Raw genomic sequence first — 20,485 nt, forward strand, 5'->3', positions numbered from 1 at the left:
ATTCATGCCACAATAGAGAAAAAAATACATTGAAGAACATGCTAGAAAGCATTCCACATCAAAAATTCTGTTTTTATCATTTACCTACTCGAGGACGAGCAAGAATTAAGCTTGAGATGCTTGATACGTCTCTAACGTATCTATAATTTTTGATTGTTCCATGCTATTATATTATCTATTTTGGATGCTAATGAGCTTAATTTTACACTTCTATATTATTTTTGGGACTAACCTATTAACCCAAGGCCCAGTGCAAATTGTTGTTTTTTGCCTATTTCAGTGTTCCGCAGAAAAGGAATATCAAACGGAGTCCAAACGGAATAAAACCTCCGGGAGCGTGATTTTTGGAACAAACGTGATCCAGAGGACTTGGAGTGGATATCAAGAAACGAATGAGGTGTCCACGAGGCAGGGGGCGTGCCTACCCCCCTAGGTGCGCCCTCCCCCTCGTGAGCCCCTCATGGCTCAACCGACCTATCTCTTCCTCCTATATATCTTCACATACCCCGAAAACATCCAGGAGCACCACGAAACCCTATTTCCACCGCCGCAACCTTCTGTACCCAAGAGATCCCATCTTGGGGCCTTTTCCGGAACTCCGCCGGAGGGGGCATTGATCACGGAGGGCCTCTACATCAACTCCATGGCCCCTCTGATGATGTGTGAGTAGTTTACTTCAGACCTTCGGGTTCATAGCTAGTAGCTAGATGGTTTCTTCTCTCTTTTTGGATCTCAATACAAAGTTCACCTCGATCTTATTGGAGATCTATTCGATGTAACTCTTTTTGCGGTGTGTTTGTCGAGATCCGATGAATTGTGGGTTTATGATCAAGTCTATCTATGAACAATATTTGATTCTTCTCTAAAATCTTTTATGCATGATTGGTTATCTTTGCAAGTCTCTTTGAATTATCAGTTTGGTTTGGCCTACTAGATTGATCGTTCTTGCAATGGGAGAAGTGCTTAGCTTTGGGTTCAATCTTGCCGTGCTCGATCCCAGTGACAGAAAGGGAAATGACACGTATTGTATTGTTGCCATCGAGGATAAAAAGATGGGGTTTATATCATATTGCTTGAGTTTATCCCTCTACATCATGTCATCTTACCTAAGGCGTTACTCTGTTCTTATGAACTTAATACTCTAGATGCATGCTGGATAGCGGTCGATTTGTGGAGTAATAGTAGTAGATGCAGGCAGGTGTCGGTCTACTTGTCACGGACGTGATGCCTATATACATGATCATGCCTAGATATTCTCATAATTATTCGATTTTCTATCAATTGCTCGACAGTAATTCATTCGCTGATAACCTACAAGTATAGGGGATCGCAACAGTTTTTGATAAGTAAGAGTGTAGAACCCAACGAGGAGCTAAAGGCAAAACAAATATTCCCTCAAGTTCTATCGACCATCGATACAACTCTACGCACGCTTGATGTTCGCTTTACCTAGAACAAGTATGAAACTAGAAGTACTTTGTAGGTGTTTTTGGATAGGTTTGCAAGATAATAAAGATTACGTAAATAAAAACTAGGGGCTGTTTAGATAAAGAAACAATAAAATAAATATAGCTAGTGTGGAAAAGCGGTGGTAGGAGTTGCGAAATTGTCCCTAAGCAATTGACTACTTTACTAGACCGATAGCAAGTATTATGTGGGAGAGGCCACTGCTAGCATGTCATCCCTGACTTGGAATTCTATGCATTTATGATTGGAAGAATTAGCAAGCATCCGCAACTACTAATGTTCATTAAGGTAAAACCCAACCATAGCATTAAGGTATATTGGTCCCGCTTCAATCTCGTATGCATCAATTTCTATGCTAGGTTGAACCTTCTGTCACTCTTGCCCTCCAATACATAGTCCTATCAACATACAACTAACCCTAGGGTGTGATCTACGTGGGCAATCATATGATGGGCACCAAAGGACAGCAACATAACCACAAGCAAATTAAATCAATCATAGCAATTCATCAACCACCGATAGGACAACGAAAATCTACTCAGACATCATAGGATGGCAACACATCATTGTATAATAATATGAAGTATAAAGCACCATGTACAAGTAGAGGGTACAACGGGTTGCGGGAGAGTGGACCGCTGTAGATAGAGGGGGAAAGGTAATGGAGATGTTGGTGAAGATGGCGGAGGTGTTGGTGTAGATCGCAGTGATGATGATGGCCCCCGGTGGCACTCCGGTGCCACCGAAAGCGAGGGGGAGAGAGCCCCCCTCCTTCTTCTTCTTCCTTGACCTCCTCCCTAGATGGGAGAAGGGTTTCCCCTCTGGTCCATGGCCTCCATGGCACGGGAGAGGCGAGAGCCCCTTCGAGATTGGATCTGTCTCTCTCTGTTTTGCACTCCCAGATTCTTCCCTTTCACCATCTTTTATATTCCCGGAGATCCGTAACTCTGATTGGGCTGAAATTTTAACACGATCTCTATCCGGATATTAGCTTTCTTGCAGCGAAAGAAGGGCATCAACCTCCTTACGGGTGGCCCACGAGGGTCAGGGGCGCGCCCCCTGCCTCGTGGCCACCTCGGGCACCGTCTCGCGTGGATTTTTCTTCCCAAAAATCATATATATTCCAAAAAAAAATCTCCGTCAGTTTTTATCCCGTTTGGACTCCGTTTGATATGGGTATTCTGCGAAACAAAAAACATGCAACAAATAGGAACTGGCACTGGGCACTGGATCAATATGTTAGTCCCAAAAATAATATAAAAAGTTGCCAAAAGTATATGAAAGTTGTAGAATATAGGCATGGAACAATCAAAAATTATAGATATGATGGAGACGTATCAGCATCCCCAAGCTTAATTCCTGCTCATCCTCGAGTAGGTAAATGATAAAAAAGATAAATTTTGATGTGGAATGCTACCTAGCATAATCTTGATCATGTAATCTAATCATGGCATGAATATTAGGATAAGAGTGATTCAAAGCAATAGTCTATCATTTGACATAAAAACAATAATACTTCAAGCATACTAATAAAGCAATCATGTCTTTTCAAAATAACATGGCCAAAGAAAGTTATCCCTACAAAATCATATAGTTTGGCTATGCTCCATCTTCACCATACAAAATATTCACATCATGCACAACCCCGATGACAAGACAAGCAATTGTCTCATACTTTTGACGTTCTCAAACCTTTTCAACTTTCACGCAATACATGAGTGTGAGCCATGGACATAGCACTATAGTTGGAATAGAATATGATGGTGAAGAAGACAAAAAAGGAGAAGATAGTCTCACATCAACTAGGGGTATCAACGGGCTATGGAGATGCCCATCAATAGATTCAATATGAGTGAGTAGGGATTGCCATGCAACGGATGCACTAGAGCTATAAGTGTATGAAAGCTCAAACTGGAAACTAAGTGGGTGTGCATCCAACTTGCTTGCTCATGAAGACCTCGGGCATTTGAGGAAGCCCATCATCGGAATATACAAGCCAAGTTCTATAATGAAAATTCCCACTAGTATATGAAAGTGATAACTCAAGAGACTCTCTATATGAAGAACATGGTGCTACTTTGAAGAACAAGTGTGGTAAAAGGATAGTAACATTGCCCCTTCTCTCTTTTTCTCTCATTGTTTTGTTTTTGTTTTTTTGTGGGCTTCTTTGGCCTCTTTTTTTATTTGGGCTTCTTTGTCCTCTTTTATTTATTTTTAAAGTCCGGAATCTCATTCTGACTTGTGGGGGAATCATAGTCTCCATCATCCTTTCCTCACTGGAGCAATGTTCTAATAATGATGATCATCACACTTTTATTTACTTACAACTCGATATCTAGAACAAAGATATGACTCTATATGAATGCCTCCGGCGGTGTACCAGGATGTGCAATGATCTAGCGTAGCAATGACATCAAAAAACGGACAAGCCATGAAAACATCATGCTAGCTATCTTACGATCATGCAAAGCAATATGACAATGAATGCTCAAGTCATGTATATGATGATGATGGAAGTTGCATGGCAATATATCTCGGAATGGCTATGGAAATGCCATGATAGGTAGGTATGGTGGCTGTTTTGAGGAAGGTATATGGTGGGTTTATGGTACCGGCAAAAGTTGCGCGATACTAGAGAGGCTAGCAATGGTGGAAGGGTGAGAGTGCGTATAATCCATGGGCTCAACATTAGTCATAAAGAACTCACATACTTATTGCAAAAATCTATTAGTCATCGAAACAAAGTACTACGCGCATGCTTCTAGGGGGATAGATTGGTAGGAAAAGACCATCGCTCGTCCCCGACCGCCACTCATAAGGAAGACAATCGATAAATAAATCATGCTCCGACTTTGTTACATAACGGTTCACCATACGTGCATGCTACGGGAATCACAAACCTCAACACAAGTATTTCTGCTAATCCACAACTACCCACTAGCATGACTCTAATATCACCATCTTTATATCGCAAAACTATTGCAAGGAATCAAACATATCATATTCAGTGATCTACAAGTTTTATGTAGGATTTTATGACTAACCATGTGAATGACCAATTCCTGTCATCTCTCTAAATAGATATAAGTGAAGCAAGAGAGTTTAATTCTTTCTACAAAAGGTATGCCCACGCTCTAACAAATCTAAGTGAAGGAAAAGAGCATTCTACAAATGGTGGTTTTCTATGTAAAGAGAAACAGGCAATCCAAACTTCAAATGATACAAGTGAAGCACATGAAGCATTCTATAAAGCCACACTCAAAAGATATAAGTGAAGTGCAATGAGCATTCTATAAATCAACCAAAGACTATCTCATATCAGCATGGTGCATAAAAGAAAGATGAAAACTAAATGCAAAGACGCTCCAAGATTGCACATATTGCATGAACAAAATGAATCCGAAAACATACCGATACTTGTTGAAGAAAGAGGGGATGCCTTCCGGGGCATCCCCAAGCTTAGACGCTTGAGTCTCCTTGAATATTTACTTGGGTGCCTCGGGCATCCCCAAGCTTGAGCTCTTGCCTCTCTTCCTTCTTCTCACATCAAGACCTTCTCGATCATCGAACACTTCATCCACACGAAACTTTAACAGAAAACTCGGTAAGATCCGTTAGTATAATGAAGCAAATCACTACTCTAAGTAATGTTGCAAACCAATTCATATTTTGTTTTTGCATTATGTCTACTATAATATAACTTTTTCATGGCTTAATCCACTGATATGAATCGATAGTTTCATCAAAACAAGCAAACTATGCATCAAAAACAGAATCTGTCTAAAACAGAACAATCTGTAATAATCTGAACATTCACCATACTTCTGATACTTGAAATATTCTACCAAAATTAGGAAAATAAACAATTTGTATAGGAAGACAGTGCAAAAATAATCAGAACTATTTGAGCAGCTAAAAATGTAAAATCGCACACTACAGCCAAAGTTTTTGTCCTGCACCATACAAACCATCAAGCAAATGTAAACATCCTAAAGGCAAACCTTGGCACATTATTTTTATAATACAATGGAATTGTACAAGGGGATAATTATTTTTATTGAAAAGTTTCTGTAATCAAGATTCACAAAGTTTCCGTGAGCATGAACAAAGTTCAAGGCTAGCTCCCACTTCAACAATGCTTGTCTTTCTCACTTTCGCTTTCCTTTTTGAAAAAGTTTTGGGTTCCCCTCTTTATTTTTGTTGTTTTTAAACTATATGAAAGAACTCAACAGAAATAAATGACTCTCTAAAACTTCCGGATTGTCTCCCTGGCAACGCTTTCTTTAAAACCATTAAGCTAGGCATATAGTGCTCAAGTAATGAATCCACCCGAATCCCAAGGTATATCAAAGCCAATTTTAATTAACAATGATTTGTAATTTAGTAGTGAGCACAAAGTAACATATATCATGTAACAACGAATTCTAACTCTCTTTCTATGCATCAGCATGTCATAAAAGAATAATTCATGCACACATAGTAAAGGCCAATGCATAGTATAAACAGTTTCTTGCAATTTTATCATGTGGGAAACATAAAGAGGTGGAGATATAGTTCCTCTCTCATAATAATTGCAAGTAGGAGCAGCAAGCACATACATATTATATTCATCAAAATCATCACGTGCAACGGTAAAAGGCAACCCATCAATATAATCCTTAATAAGGGCAAACTTCTCCGATATAGTGTAGTCAGGAGAATTCAAAAAGATAATAGGACTATCATGTGTGGGTGCAATAGCAACAATTTCATGTTTAACATAAGGAACTATAGCAAGTTCATCTCCATAAGCATAATTCATATTGGCATCTTGGCCACAAGCATAGCAAGCATCATCAAAAAGGGATATTTCAAAAGAATCAACGGGATCATAACAATCATCATAGCAATCATCCTTCGGTAAGAACGAAGGAAATTAAACAATGTATGAGTTGAAGAGTTACTCTCATTAGAAGGTAGGCACAGGTAGCTAATCCTCTCTTCCTCCTTTTGTTCTTCACTTTCCTCCTCATCTTTTTCATCCAATGAGCTCACAGTTTCATCAATTTATTCTTCCATAGACTCCTGCAAAATATTAGTCTCTTCTTGGACAGCGGAGACTTTCTCAATAAGCGCATTAATATAGGAATTATATTCATAATTATCATAGCAATATTTTAAGATAGCTAAATTTTCAGGCCTATAAACATCATCATCATAAGCTTCATGCTTTTCAAACAAAGATTCAATTTCATAAGCACCCTTAAAAGCAACAAATTCTTCTATTTGTTCCACATCATAGTAATCCTTAGCATAAGAAGCTAAGGTTTCATTATCATTAAATTCACATGAAAAGAGAAGGTGTGGAGCCTTCACCTTAGAGCAACAAGTATAATCATATCTCAAGCATAGTTGCCTAGCATACCAATTCAATATATGAATTTGATCCCATAATAGTTTCCCTTTTTGTGTCAAGCGGTAATCCCTAAAGTATTCACGTTGATCCAACGCTACTCCCATTACATAATTGAATGGGGTTTTCTCAGGATTATTAAAGTAGTACATAATATTTTTCACATAACCAACATCGAGGGTTTTAGGAGGTTCCCCATCTCCATGAGTAGCAAGTACACCTAATTTTTTGGTATTTCGTGTTCCATATACATAACTAAAGATAAAGAACAACTAAGAAGAGCAAATAAAAATTACTTAGTGATAAAGCAAAGAAGCACACACGAGAATATTCACCCCACGCTATTGCTCCCCGGCAACGGCGCCAGAAAAAGGTCTTGATAACCCACAAGTATAGGGGATTGCAACAGTTTTCGATAATTAAGAGTGTAGAACCCAACGAGGAGCTAAAGGCAGAACAAATATTCTCTCAAGTTCTATCGACCACCGATACAACTCTACGCACGCTTGATGTTCGCTTTACTTAGAATAAGTATGAAACTAGAAGTACTTTGTAGGTGTTTTTGGATAGGTTTGCAAGATAATAAAGATTACGTAAATAAAAACTAGGGGTTGTTTAGATAAAGAAACAATAAAGTAAATATAGCGAGTGTGGAAAAGCGGTGGTAGGAGTTGTGAAATTGTCCCTAAGCAATTGACTACTTTACTAGACCGATAACAAGTATTATGTGGGAGAGGCCACTGCTAGCATGTCATCCCTAACTTGGAATTCTATGCACTTATGATCGGAACAATTAGCAAGCATCCGCAACTACTAATGTTCATTAATGTAAAACCCAACCATAGCATTAATGTATATTGGCCCCCCTTCAATCCCGTATGCATCAATTTCTATGCTAGGTTGAAACTTCTGTCACTCTTGCCCTCCAATACATAGTCCTATCAACATACAACTAACCCTAGGGTGTGAGCCACGCGCGCAATCATATGATGGGCACCAAAGGACAACAACATAAGCACAAGCAAATTAAATCAATCATAGCAATTCATCAACCACCGATAGGACAACGAAAATCTACTCAAACATCATAGGATGGCAACACATCATTGGATAATAATATGAAGCATAAAGCACCATGTTCAAGTAGAGGGTACAGCGGGTTGCGGGAGACTGGACTGCTGTATATAGAGGGGGAAAGGTGATGGAGATGTTGGTGAAGATGGCAAAGGTGTTGGTGTAGATCGCGGTGATGATGATGGCCCCGGTGGCACTCCGGTGTCACCGGAAGCGAGGGGGAGAGAGCCCCCTCCTTATTCTTCTTCCTTGACCTCCTTCCTAGATGGGAGAAGGGTTTCCCCTCTGGTCCATGGCCTCCATGGCACAGGAGGGGCGAGAGCCCCTCCGAGATTGGATCTGTCTCTCTCTGTTTCTCTCTGTTCTGCGCTACCAGATTCTTCCCTTTCACCGTTTCTTATATTCCCAGAGATCCGTAACTCCGATTGGGCTGAAATTTTAACACGATCTCTATCCGGATATTAGCTTTCTTGCGGCGAAAGAAGGGCATCAACCGCCTTACGGGTGGCCCACGAGGGTCAGGGGCGCGCCCAGGGGGCAGGCGCGCCCCCTGCCTCGTGGCCACCTCGGGCACCGTCTCGCGTGGATTTTTCTTCCCAAAAATCATATCTATTCCAAAAAAAATCTCCGTCAGGTTTTATCCCGTTTGGACTCCGTTTGATATGGATATTCTGCGAAACAAAAAATATGCAACAAATAGGAATTGGCACTGGGCACTGAATCAATATGTTAGTCCCAAAAATAGTATAAAAAGTTGTCAAAAGTATATGAAAGTTGTAGAATATTGGTATGGAACAATCAAAAATTATAGATACGACGGAGACGTATCATTCACCCACCGTAATACTTATGCTATCTTGAGAGAAGCCACTGATGATACCTATGGCCCTCGGGTCTATTTTCCATCATATAAGTTTCCAATCTATTTTATTTTGCAATCTTTACTTTCAATCTATATTATAAAAATACTAAAAATATTTATCTTATCATTATTATCTCTATCAGATTTCACTCTCGTAAGTGACCGTGAAGGGATTGACAACCCATTTATCGTGTTGGTTGCGAGGTTCTTATTTGTTTGTGTAGGTACGAGGGACTTGCGTGTGGCCTCCTACTAGATTGATACATTGGTTCTCAAAAACTGAAGGAAATACTTACGCTACTTTGCTGCATCACCCTTTCCTCTTCAAGGGAAAACCAACGCAGTGCTCAAGAGGTAGCAATTGGCCAAGTCGAATGCATCAAGGACGGAGCAGACCAACTCCTGGTGAAGGACGGAGAGATTAAGCATAGATGGCGGGAGTACTTCGATAAGCTGTTCAATGGGAGAAAGAGTTCTACCATTCGCAACAACATTGCACTTGCGGTGATGGGGGTGTTGTCTCGAATAAAATATCTCCGGCTCCAATCCGGCCTCGGTGGCTATTGGTCCGGTGTTGCTGAGGAGTCTGACAGTTTTTTCTCTCTGCTGTTAGGCTGGTCGTAATGGGAGTATCATAGGTAGTATCATGCATGCCAAGTAGGCAATTTTGATGATGTGGCATAGCATTAAATGAAGAAAGAGATTGTTGAGTATCATATCATGATACCGTATCATAATAAATGCAATGCTACTATGTGTCATGCATGGCAATAAATAAAGTCATCTATGATACTAGTACATGATACTATGCATTAAGGAGATAGTATCACACACTAGTATCATATGCATGATACTAACTTATGATACTACCCATTATAAGTAGCCTTATTCATGGACGAGGCGCTTGGTTCTTTGTGTCAAGTTGGCGTGGCTTCATAGGCATTGCGGGCAGCGCCATCATTTTCTTCATCAATTCCTTTTCAAATCTTTGTGAACAAGGTGATGGCCGTCTTCTTCAACAATCCCTTCTGTTTTGATCTTTATGAGCAAGGTGATGGCCTGGTCTAGCAATATTGGTGTGCTTGCCTACCTAGATCGAGGTGCTCCCCTCAGCAGATATGCTTGGCGCAATTGCCAATCTGCATCATACACGACGGTTTAGTATTTTCGCGATTCAGTGAGATTTGATCATCTACAAGTCTGCAACGGACCCCCTCCCCCCCCCCCCCCCCCCCCCCCCCCCGCATCGTCTCTCCGAGGCGACTCGGGCGGGCACCCCGTCAGCCACCGGCACATCCCCTCCACCAGCCACCGTCCCCCGCCGGCCGCGGCAAATACGACGTCCGGCAAAGCCCGGCGACGGCTGTCGCCGGCGGGATCCGTCCCGCGCACGTGCTGCCCCTGATGCCTGCCCTCTTCCGCGTCAAGCGCTGCCAGATATGGGCTCGAGCTTCCTTTTGGTCGTTCCCTTGGTGTCGGTCGTCGCCATCCCTTCAGATCCGGTTGGTGCGCCGTTGTCTGTGGGCTCCTAGCGCCCTCGGGCGGCTGTGGGGGCCGGTCCTCGTGGCTGCCTCGGCGGAGGTCCCATCCGCCGTTTATGCTGCTTCGGGCGCTGCACCCCGTCCCCTGCTCTGCATCCTTGCGTCGGGCTCCGCCGCCTTCCGCCCTCATCCGCTTGCCGTCGCCGACTGCTGATCTGCCGCCACGTCTCCCACCTCCACCGCCCCCTGCTCCGTCGTCGTGGTGCTTCTACGCGTGCTCGCCAACGAAGGTGGCGTCGTGGCTCCTGTGGCTCTGGAGCCCTCCACCTCCCAGTTCCCCCCTATGGGCTGCCGCTGTTCGTGGCTTTTCCGCTGGGGGCGCCGCACCGGTGGTCCTCACTGGTGCCCTCGTCGTCAAGGGTGCCTGCCGGCGTCGCTCCACCGGTTGGATTCACCTGGATCTGGGGCCGCCATTTCAGTGCTACCCGACGCTATTGGCGGTTGCTCTATGACTTGTCGCGTGGCAGACGTGACCGGGGATGGGGAGAAATCCTTGGTCAAGCCTTCTGCTGGCCGAGACAGCGACGACGCTTCCCGTCGTTTCCATCTTGATGGCGTTGTCTTCATCCCCGGTCTTGTGATGTTTTGGGTGTGCTTTGCGGAGTTCTATGCTTGGTGATGCCCTTCGACTACGCCGGTGGCACACAGGTGATGTGGCGTCGTCTCGGCCCGGTGTGACCATTCGAATGTACCCCATGACACAGGTGGTGTCGCGACGTTGTGCAGTCTTGGTTGCCCGGTGCTTTTCGATTGCGTCGACGGCACAGTGTTATGGTTTAGTCTCGGCTCGTAGCTGCAGTTTGAGCGCCCGTGGTGCCCCTTGTTGTGATGTTTTGTGTGTGCTCTGTGGCGTTCTATGCCTGGCGATGCCCTCCGACTATGCCGGTGGCACACAGGTGTCGTGGCGTCGTCTCGGCCCGGCGTGACCGTTCGAATGTACCCCATGACACAGGTGGTGTCGCGGTGTTGTGCAGTCTTAGTTGCCCGGTGCTTTTTGATGGCGTCGATGGTGCAGTGTCATGGTTTAGTCTCGGCTCGCAGCTGCAGTTCGAGCCCCCGTGGTGCCCCTCTGTTGTGTTGTGTCCCTCCTCGCCATGTGTTGTTTGTGTTTTTGCTTTATTTCTCTTTCCTGTGCCCCCTGTACTTCTGGTTCACTTGAATCCTATCTTGTATTAGGATGCAAAGTCTATAGGCAACAAATGAATATAATTCAGGTGGGGAGGATTTCTTCTTCCCCCGATGAAAATTCAAAAATAAAAACAAGTCTGCATCGGTGGCTAAATTTCTTGATGTTACCATTGCCGGCAAGAGCAATGGTGGTGCAACGACGACGAGTTTAGTTGCGGCTTTGACAAGAATTTTGAGTCATGTGGTGTTGCTTGTATCTCCCTTCGTTTAGGGTCATTTATGTGCGTCTTTAGGTTCCTTAAGTCTTTAGGTTCCTTAATACTTCCTTCGTCCTAAAATTTTTGTCTTAAATTAATTAGATATGAATGTATTCAATACTAAAACGTGACTTGATATATTCATATTTAGACAAATTTAAGACAAAAACTTTAGAATGAAGGGAGTAGTAATATAATCCAAATTTGAGTTTTTTAGGAGCACATCCTGAACGAAGGGAGATACAACCAATAATATAATCCAAATGGCAAATTTCTCTATAATAGACCCGGGTCTTTTTTCGTAAAAAATAGAAAATAAAGTAAAAATCAACTGACGCTTGCTAGGTTTGCAAGGTTCTTCCATGGTGAATTAGTTTTTTTATTATCAGTCTTGCTGAGCGGAAAGTGTAAACTTAACAAGATGGTAGTATCATTTATTTATAATCGTAAAATGGTACACTGTTTCGAAAAGCACAGACTTGCTTATTACAAATGATCTTCCGTATATAACACACAGTCTCGCAAAAATAAAATAAAAAATATATATAACACACAGAGCAAGTAATTTCCCTCTGAAGTACGTAATTCTCTGTAAACCCAGAACGCTCCTGTTCTTAACAGGCACTTGGTAGCGGCTAAAACTTTGCAAGGGTTGGTGGTGCCCAAACATAGCCAAGAGTCGGCACGTACCCCATCCTCTTGCTCAACTCATCGGCCTCCGGAGGACCCCGGGTTCCCGGTTGGTATGGCAGAGCCTTGAGCCTGCCAGCATCGATGTCGTGCAACAAAGGAGTGAAGATCTCCCAGGCAGCCTGTTGAAACAGTGTCACGTTCCCAACAGAAATTCACCGCAAAAGAAGCACGGATATACATAAATGCTATGGTGTACAGACCTTGAGCTCATCTCGGCGAACAAAGTGCTGCTGGTCACCTCTTATCCTGCCAAGACATACATAGAGGTATCGGTGAGTAGATTCAGAGGAAGAATGTTTGTTCTTTCAGACGTAAGGTGAGAATTTTTCAGGTTATATATTGATGGGTAAAGGGCATGCGGCGTGCAGAGAATTGAATGTGTTGACAAAGAATTTAGCAGAAGATGAAGGATGGACGGCACATACGTGTCCAAGATAAGACGCTCGTACGCTTCTGGGATTTTTACATCTTGGTACCGTAGCCCGTAGGATAAATCCAGTTCGCTCTGTTCTGTTGCCATTTCGAGCCCTGGTTTCTTTACCTGCCCAAAGTCATCAAGTTTGTGTCGACAAATATCAGTCGATAGCTACTGTATCTAGTTCTCAATTTTAGACAAGTAGTTGTACATACAGTTAATTTCATATACATGGCTTCCGATGGCTGCAGGCGTATGACAAATTCATTTCTTCCTTGTTTCTTGCCTGTACAAAGGTAAATAGCAACAAACACAGAGCTATTTTGATTCAATAGAAGAAAAATTCAACTTCGGTGCTAACAAGAGAATAAGATAATATTTTGAGACAAACAGGTTCATAACAATCAACAGTAGCGGAGATGATTTCGCACCATTTTAGTTGAGGCTTAATATTACCAAGGGGTTTAACTTTATCATTTGCGCAAATGATAAAGTTAAAATGACAGATTATCCCTAACAGTTCTAAAGAAACAAAATTCAACATTATGAAGCATTTCTTGAGCTCTTTTACTCATGAGAAGATGATCAATTCTCGTCAGTACTAAACAGGCATAAGCAGGGTTAACCCATGTCAAAGAAACAATGATTATACAAATCAGTAAGGTCATACTGAAAGTACTCGACTTACTTGAATTTAGTGGCCTACCATGTAGCAACTCATCCCATGTTTATATATTGTGGCAACTTCTCTAGGTTCTGTGCTCATTTTACGAGTATCACGTCATTACACGTTTTAAGCAAGTACTCTTCATATCAACACATTGGGCATGTTCTACATTGCACAGATTTATAGTGGGGAGTTGAAGTATTCTCTTTAGTATGCATGGCTTTTGCAAGACCAAGCTTGATGATGGCACATTTGGAAGGAGAAAAGCATCAGTACATACATCTAAAAATATCGCCCGGAGCATCCTTGAACTGCACACGTATCTCTGCTTTCTTAGAGCTTAGTGCTTTACCAGCCTTAAGGACGAAAGGAACTCCTACAGCACAATTATTCAAATGTCAGTACTGAAAGATAAATACGGGGATCTGAAAATTCCCAAGTAGTTTATAATGTAGTTTCATTTTTTAACTACAAAACTGAAAGGTGTATTAGACGAAATCTTCGAATCCTAACAAGAAACCACATCGCAAATATTTCAGGAATGTGATGCAGGACTGATAATGTCGTAAGACTCTTTTGTCGCAAAAAGACAGACAGTTCAGATGGAAAAAAATGTGGATACTGGGTTAAGAAATATACTTGATGTGGTTTTTGAGCTTTAAAATAAATAACCAATCATGGAAGAAGTAAAATATACCATCCCATCTCTCATTGTGTACCCTCAGTACAACGGACGCAAAAGTAGGCGTGTTGGATTCATTTGGCACTGTCGGATCATCCTTGTAGCCATCATATTGCCCAAGGACTACCTCGTCATGGTTTATACAGCTCACTGATTGCAGAACCTGACAGTGTAAGATGAATTTACTTCTAAGAAATAGAAACAAGGAGTTCATACTTAGGTATCACACCAAAAGTCCAAAGGTAGATTTTCTATTAAGCAGGATATAATATGGAGTATAGTATGATTTAAGGAGATGCAAGAACCTTGACTTTCTCATCTCTTATGTGCTCAGGACTAAGAGAGACAGGCTTTTCCATGGCTACCAAACAAAAGACCTGCAAATGAGATTGATAGTCACTAAGCAGAGCTCTAAATTCCTGAAAAAAAAACAGTATTCTCTTTCGAGGAATTCTAACGCATGACAGGTAGCTACTCCCCCTGCTAAAAAAAATTAATATGAAAACTGTGATGCCATAGAGTGCTAATCAATCTGAATGACTGTGAGAGACATTCCCACAGTAAATAATTGCTACTATAGATTCATATAAGGACAATTTACCTGCAGCAAATGGTTCTGAATGATATCCCGAATGATACTGTAGCAACAAATTTGAGGTCAGATATTCAATTTGCTACAACAGGAATACCAATACATAATATAAACACTAGATCCAGCAAGGTTTTGTCTTGCATCTGTTAACAAATATGCCAGACTAATGCACCTGAATGGACTTTGAGTTCCGAAAATATTGGTGTTCTGTAAAAGAAATGTGCCGTTGGCTGTGTGGGCCTTTATTAATTTAAAGCCAATCTCATGTGAGCCTTCTGTTTAAAGAAAGAAATGCGCAACTCGAGCTTATGAAATGCAGAGCTGTACATGAAAAATATATTTATTGTGACATTGTGCACCATTAAAATTTACAATATATAGAAGAGATACTTTGCATCATAGTTTCAGCTTAAAGTATATGTGCTTGAAATAAAATGCACTCAGCATAAGAACTTCCTTGGAAAAGTTAAATTTACAACATACCCATATTGATCAAAATATCCTCCACGTCCATCAGTTCCGAAGTCCTCCCGGAATACAATCTGCAAGATAGGTTTATTACATGCAAGCACATACTGTTGTGACCATTATCAAAATGAAATGCTCCAACTATTCGAACATGAACTTATTTAGTTTTAGACAAACAGCAAAGGAAGATGTATGATATTATATAGATATAAACAAAATATACCAAGAAGCACGGCAAATGGAAGTGTCCTAACAACCTAAGATTGCATATTACCTGTACGTTATCTATGTTATCACGATTCCAGAGGGGCAGAAAAAAGCGGTTTGCAAAGCGAAGCACGAGCTGCAAATATATGACAAGTTGATAGCATGGAAAACATTTACAAAAGCAGAAAAAGATACACAGCTAACCAATAACACACAAATTACCAAGTTTTGGACCAACTCCTTTCCTAAATAGTGGTCAATTCTATATAGTTGTTCTTCATCGAAAAGCTCTCCAAGTTGGGCACTCAATTCCTCAGCAGAGTCTAAATCCTTTCCGAAGGGCTTTTCAACAATAACCCTTGTCCAACCAGTGTGAGAGGCTGAAAGTAGAACACAGTGGTTACCACAAGTAAAGAGCATGGATCTAAAAATACTTAATTAACACATCCAAATAAATCATATACATATATTTTTTCAGTACTTTGAAGGGGTCAGCTTTTTTTCATTTAAAAGTACTCCCTCCGTTCCTAAATACTTGTCTTTCTAGGCATTTCAACAAGTGACTACATACGGAGCAAAATGAGTGAATCTACACTCTAAAATATGTCTACATACATCCGTATGTAGTAGTCATTCGAAATGTCTAGAAAGACAAATATTTAGGAACGGAGGGAGTAACTCACATGGAGTCATGCAATATGATCTTATCATTTTGCATACTGAGGGGTACACTGAAGGAGGTAATGCCAAATAAAATAGTCTTCGGGAGTTTCCTGGTTGGTTGTTCTCTGATGTTTCATTCTCAGAGATTGTCTTGTTTAGCAATTCAAATCCTTCCCCACTATCATATGAACCACTAACATACTTAATCTGCAAGGAAAACTCTTCATGGTTATATAAGTGAAATACCACACGAGCTATGCATAATATCAGCAACTCACTAATTGCAAAAATTGTGAAAGATGTTCATCTGAAGCTCCTTTGAGATATCTGTAACAATACAAGGATGACATCAAAACGCATTTTTTTTTGGAACAGCACTTTCATCATATATAAAAATGGAGGAAACACCATCCTCATACAAATCGCACCAATTTATTTGTACACAAAATTATTATATTAACTCCAGGAATGTGGATCTTACCCACGAATGCGTTCTCTTAACCCGTCGTCAGACATATCTGATCTTGCATACCCAAATATATGGACTTCTCCAGATTGTATAAATCCCTGTCTTATCAGAGAGCAATATTCAGCCAATATGTGCCAAGCTGGGAAGACATTATGTACATGACATGAAGTACATTATACAATGATGTTCAATTATTTCTTTAATATAGTCATGTACGGTTTACATTTGGGTGCAAGTTAACTAACTCAAGATAGATTACCTTGTGCACTAGTTTATCCCGTTTGAAGGGCAACTATTGCAAAGTTATGATGGATTACCTGTTGAAAAAGGTTGAAGAGTGCTGGAAAAGTTTTCTTTTTAGCAAGGTCCCCAGAAGCACCTAGTACAACAATGGACAAGCAGCCAGACTCTGAAGAAAGATCCAAGTCCTTCAAGTCTGACAAAGAACTCGTGCTAATTCGTCCTGATGATGGTGAAGATACATCCGATCCTCCTGACATGGTAGTCTAGTCTGTATGGTTTCTCTGTCCTTTCAAGATAACCTAAGAATGGAGAGGTACACTTAATCTCAAGATGTATGAGCTCTTCAGCTACATAACTTTGATCAATGCCAAGTTATTAATCAAGCAAAATGCCTCTTCACTGATTGACAGGTCCAAATGAAATTTTGCAACAAGAGAAAAAAAGGACAGGGAACTAAAGTTGAAGGCCATCATAGAATAAAATAACTTAAACTGAACCTTGCTGTTCAACCATTGGCTACCGGTTGCCAAACTGAGAATGCAACATCTGAAACACAATCCCAGAGAAGTTTGTTGTAGTAGCGTGTTCATTAACTAATAACCACGGATATGCTTCAAGAAAAAACATGGATGTGCTAGTGCTGCTATGAGATTCTACTTCTAGTCAAGTTAAAAATTACTGTCTGTGCAAGTAACTAACTGCATTGAACATGGCTCCCCCATATGCGTGAACATAACAATTGCGACTTCAGATCTGTTGCATACACAAAAAAAATCTCACTTGTAGAACCTTGAAACGGCAAGCGTTTCATATAAAGAAAATAAAATGTAATGGCCCTGTTTATGAGTAAAACCGGGCCGACAAGAGTTTAAAAAATATCTGTGTTCAGAGGAGGAAAAGGGAAACATGATGTTATCCTATTTGGAGCAGTTAAAAATCCCCGCCCCAACTCAGAATTATGGAACGACTAATTGAGCAGCCTAGCGGTAAGTCCAAGAACAAAAAATGCAAACAAAAATTAAACCGGCGACGAGACCTATCCCATCCCGAACCGCAACGCATAACTTCCTTCCTTGGGGACGGGAAGCAGAGCCGGCCGGTGAATCGACTAAGGACTCAGACCCAACAAGAGGAATCGTTGTGGTCGGCAGCTGTGCGATCGAGAGGAGGATGAGAAAACTGACCAGTGAACACTGGAGAGACGATGGGGCTTGACTTGGGGAGGAGGCGGCGGTGCCGGTGGGATGGGAATATTTTGCTTTGCTTTGGGTGGGAATTATATGGCTTTCCTTTCTCGCCGCCGCTTTTATACTCAGCTCGCCCTCGGCTGCTTCCACTCCCCTTTAACCGCTGGCTGAACCTTCTTCCACCACATCCACTGATCCACATCCTGTTCTGTTTCTCTTTTCTTCTAATTCAGTAAAAACAGAGGGAGTATTCAACATTTTTCTCAAATAAAAGCATCTCTAACCGATCTCTGTTCTATTTGTCTTTAAAGGGTTATGTCTGAGCTAGCCGATCTCTCAAAATCCTTAGAGGAGTATAATTTTTACTCATCGCATTTTAGCCACTTATATTTACTCGACCAACGGTACTTCTCAAGAGACCCCCCCCCCTCTCTCTCTCTCTCCCTCGCTCGACCGCATCCACTCCGACGTGGTTGTCCTTGCCTCCACGGTCTCCACGCGCCGCCGCATTAGTCTTCCTATTAGATTCTATTAGGAGAACTCAAATGGCGGAACGGGTTATCCTTAGTAATTGACACATTATCAGTTTTAACGTCTTGGGAAACATGGTTATCAAGAGACTTTTCATAAGTAATGGTGAATTCATCATCTATTAGGATCTTAGCATTTTCAAGACAATCTTCTTTAAAACCCTCTTTATTCCCTTTTACAATCCAAGAAAATTGATCCATTAAACACTTGTTGGATTAGATGTAAAAAGGGGGAACTTTCTTTTTAGCATTTTCCACAAAAGTATGAGGATCACAAGACATATATCTCCTCATAAAATCTCTATCATATAAAATTTCATCTATCATAGGACATTCATAATTCACATTATAAAAGTCATAGATTTCTCTAGCTTCTCGCACTATATAATCAAATTCATTCATGAGAATAAGAGCGGTTATCTTTTTAGCCCTAGGATTGTTTATGACAAGTAACTCAAAAAACAATCTTTGCAGAGTAGGATGAGTACGCATGAATCTTTTTTTAAGTTTAATGATGAGTGCAGAAATAGCTTAGGCATAACTATTGGTTCTTTTAAGAATAGGAATATCATTACATACCAATGTTCCCGTACAAGTAAAGAACTCTTCAATAACATGTTTTTCTATAATATTCCCACTCTCCGTCACAAAAGTTTTAGTATCCAAATTTACGGGAGTCTCCATCTTAGGAGTTTTACTATCCTTACTTTCACTCTTAACGATAACAAATTCAGACATGATAGCAACCTCAAGCAAAGCAAGTGAACGAGCAAACTAACAAAGCAAATATTTTTTGTTTTTTTTTTAATTTTTATAAGAAGTGGGGGGAGATGAAAACGAGAGGCGAAGGCAAATAAAAAGCAGAACAAGTAGATGATAGTTTGTGTATGGGTACTTGATAGGTTTTGATAATGTCTCCCCAGCAACGACGCTAGAAATTCTTTCTGCTACTTGTGAGCTGCATTGAGATTTTTCCCGAAGAGAAAGGGAGATATAGTACAATAGAGATAAGTATTTTCCTCAATGAGAACCAAGGTTTATCGAATCAATAGGAGAATCATGCAAAGCCTCGTGAACATCACATGCACACACAAAAGCAAATATGTGCACCCAACGCGGGCAAGAGGGTTGTCAATCCCTTGAACTTGTTACTTGCAAGGATCAAATCTTGTATATGTAGATGGATAAATTGCAAATAAAATAAAATAAGTAAAATTGTAGCAAAGGAATTTAGGTTTTGGTAATATGATTAAGGTAGACCCGGGGGTTATAGTTTTCACTAGAGTCTTCTCTTTCAAACACATAGCATATGGTGGGTGAACAAATTACTGTTGGACAACTGATAGAAAAACGCATAGTTATGACGATATCCAAAACAATGGTCATGTATATAGGCATCATGTCCGAGACAAGTAGACCGACTCCTGTCTGCGTCTACTACTATTACTCCACCAATCGACCGCCATCCAACATGCACCTACGGTATTAAGTTCATGAAAAAACGGAGTAACGCCTTAAGCAAGATGACATAATGTAGACAAAGTAAACTCAATCAATATGAATAAACCGCATCGTTTTAATCTTAATGACAACAATGCAAATACGTGTCTTGTCCCCTTCGGTCACGGGGATATAGAGCAATGCAGGATCGAACCCATCACAAAGCACCCCCCCCCTCATTGCAAAATAAATCAATCTAGTTGGCCAAACCAAACGCATAGATCGGGGAGAAATATAAAGCTATAACAATCATGCATAATAAAGTTCAGAAAAGACTCAATTAATTCTCATGGATATTCAGATCATAAACCCATAATTCATCGGATCCCAACAAACACACCGCGAAAGAAGATTACATCAGATAGAACTCCAAGAACATCGAGGAGAACATGGTATTGAAGATCAAAGAGAGAGAATAAGCCATCTAACGTATTTATGCTAGAATTGG

General features: G+C 41.0%; 1 protein-coding gene across 3 annotated transcripts; it reads right to left on the reverse strand.

Annotated features, from left to right (window-relative positions):
* Window positions 1–12,129: 12,129 nt before the first annotated feature.
* Window positions 12,130–18,160, reverse strand: LOC125513696 (glucose-6-phosphate 1-dehydrogenase, cytoplasmic isoform-like). Of its 3 annotated transcripts, XM_048678858.1 has the most exons (17): window positions 18,005–18,129; window positions 17,520–17,573; window positions 16,895–17,119; window positions 16,590–16,675; window positions 16,387–16,435; window positions 16,129–16,315; window positions 15,668–15,825; window positions 15,513–15,581; window positions 15,254–15,312; window positions 14,780–14,816; window positions 14,484–14,555; window positions 14,194–14,341; window positions 13,777–13,872; window positions 13,045–13,115; window positions 12,840–12,955; window positions 12,615–12,660; window positions 12,130–12,533 (listed from the first exon to the last, which is right to left on the reverse strand). In XM_048678858.1, exons 3-17 carry the CDS (start codon window positions 17,075–17,077, stop codon window positions 12,357–12,359), a joined length of 1,554 nt encoding a protein of 517 aa, XP_048534815.1. In that variant the 5' UTR covers window positions 17,078–17,119; window positions 17,520–17,573; window positions 18,005–18,129; the 3' UTR covers window positions 12,130–12,356. The 3 variants fall into 3 exon arrangements, with proteins under 3 accessions (XP_048534815.1, XP_048534813.1, XP_048534814.1); XM_048678856.1 differs by lacking the exon at window positions 17,520–17,573 and having other exon boundaries at window positions 18,005–18,160; XM_048678857.1 differs by lacking the exon at window positions 17,520–17,573 and having other exon boundaries at window positions 17,857–18,129.
* Window positions 18,161–20,485: the final 2,325 nt, after the last annotated feature.

The sequence above is a fragment of the Triticum urartu genome, chromosome 6, assembly GCF_003073215.2.
Source record: "Triticum urartu cultivar G1812 chromosome 6, Tu2.1, whole genome shotgun sequence".
NCBI classification, from domain to species: domain Eukaryota; kingdom Viridiplantae; phylum Streptophyta; class Magnoliopsida; order Poales; family Poaceae; genus Triticum; species Triticum urartu.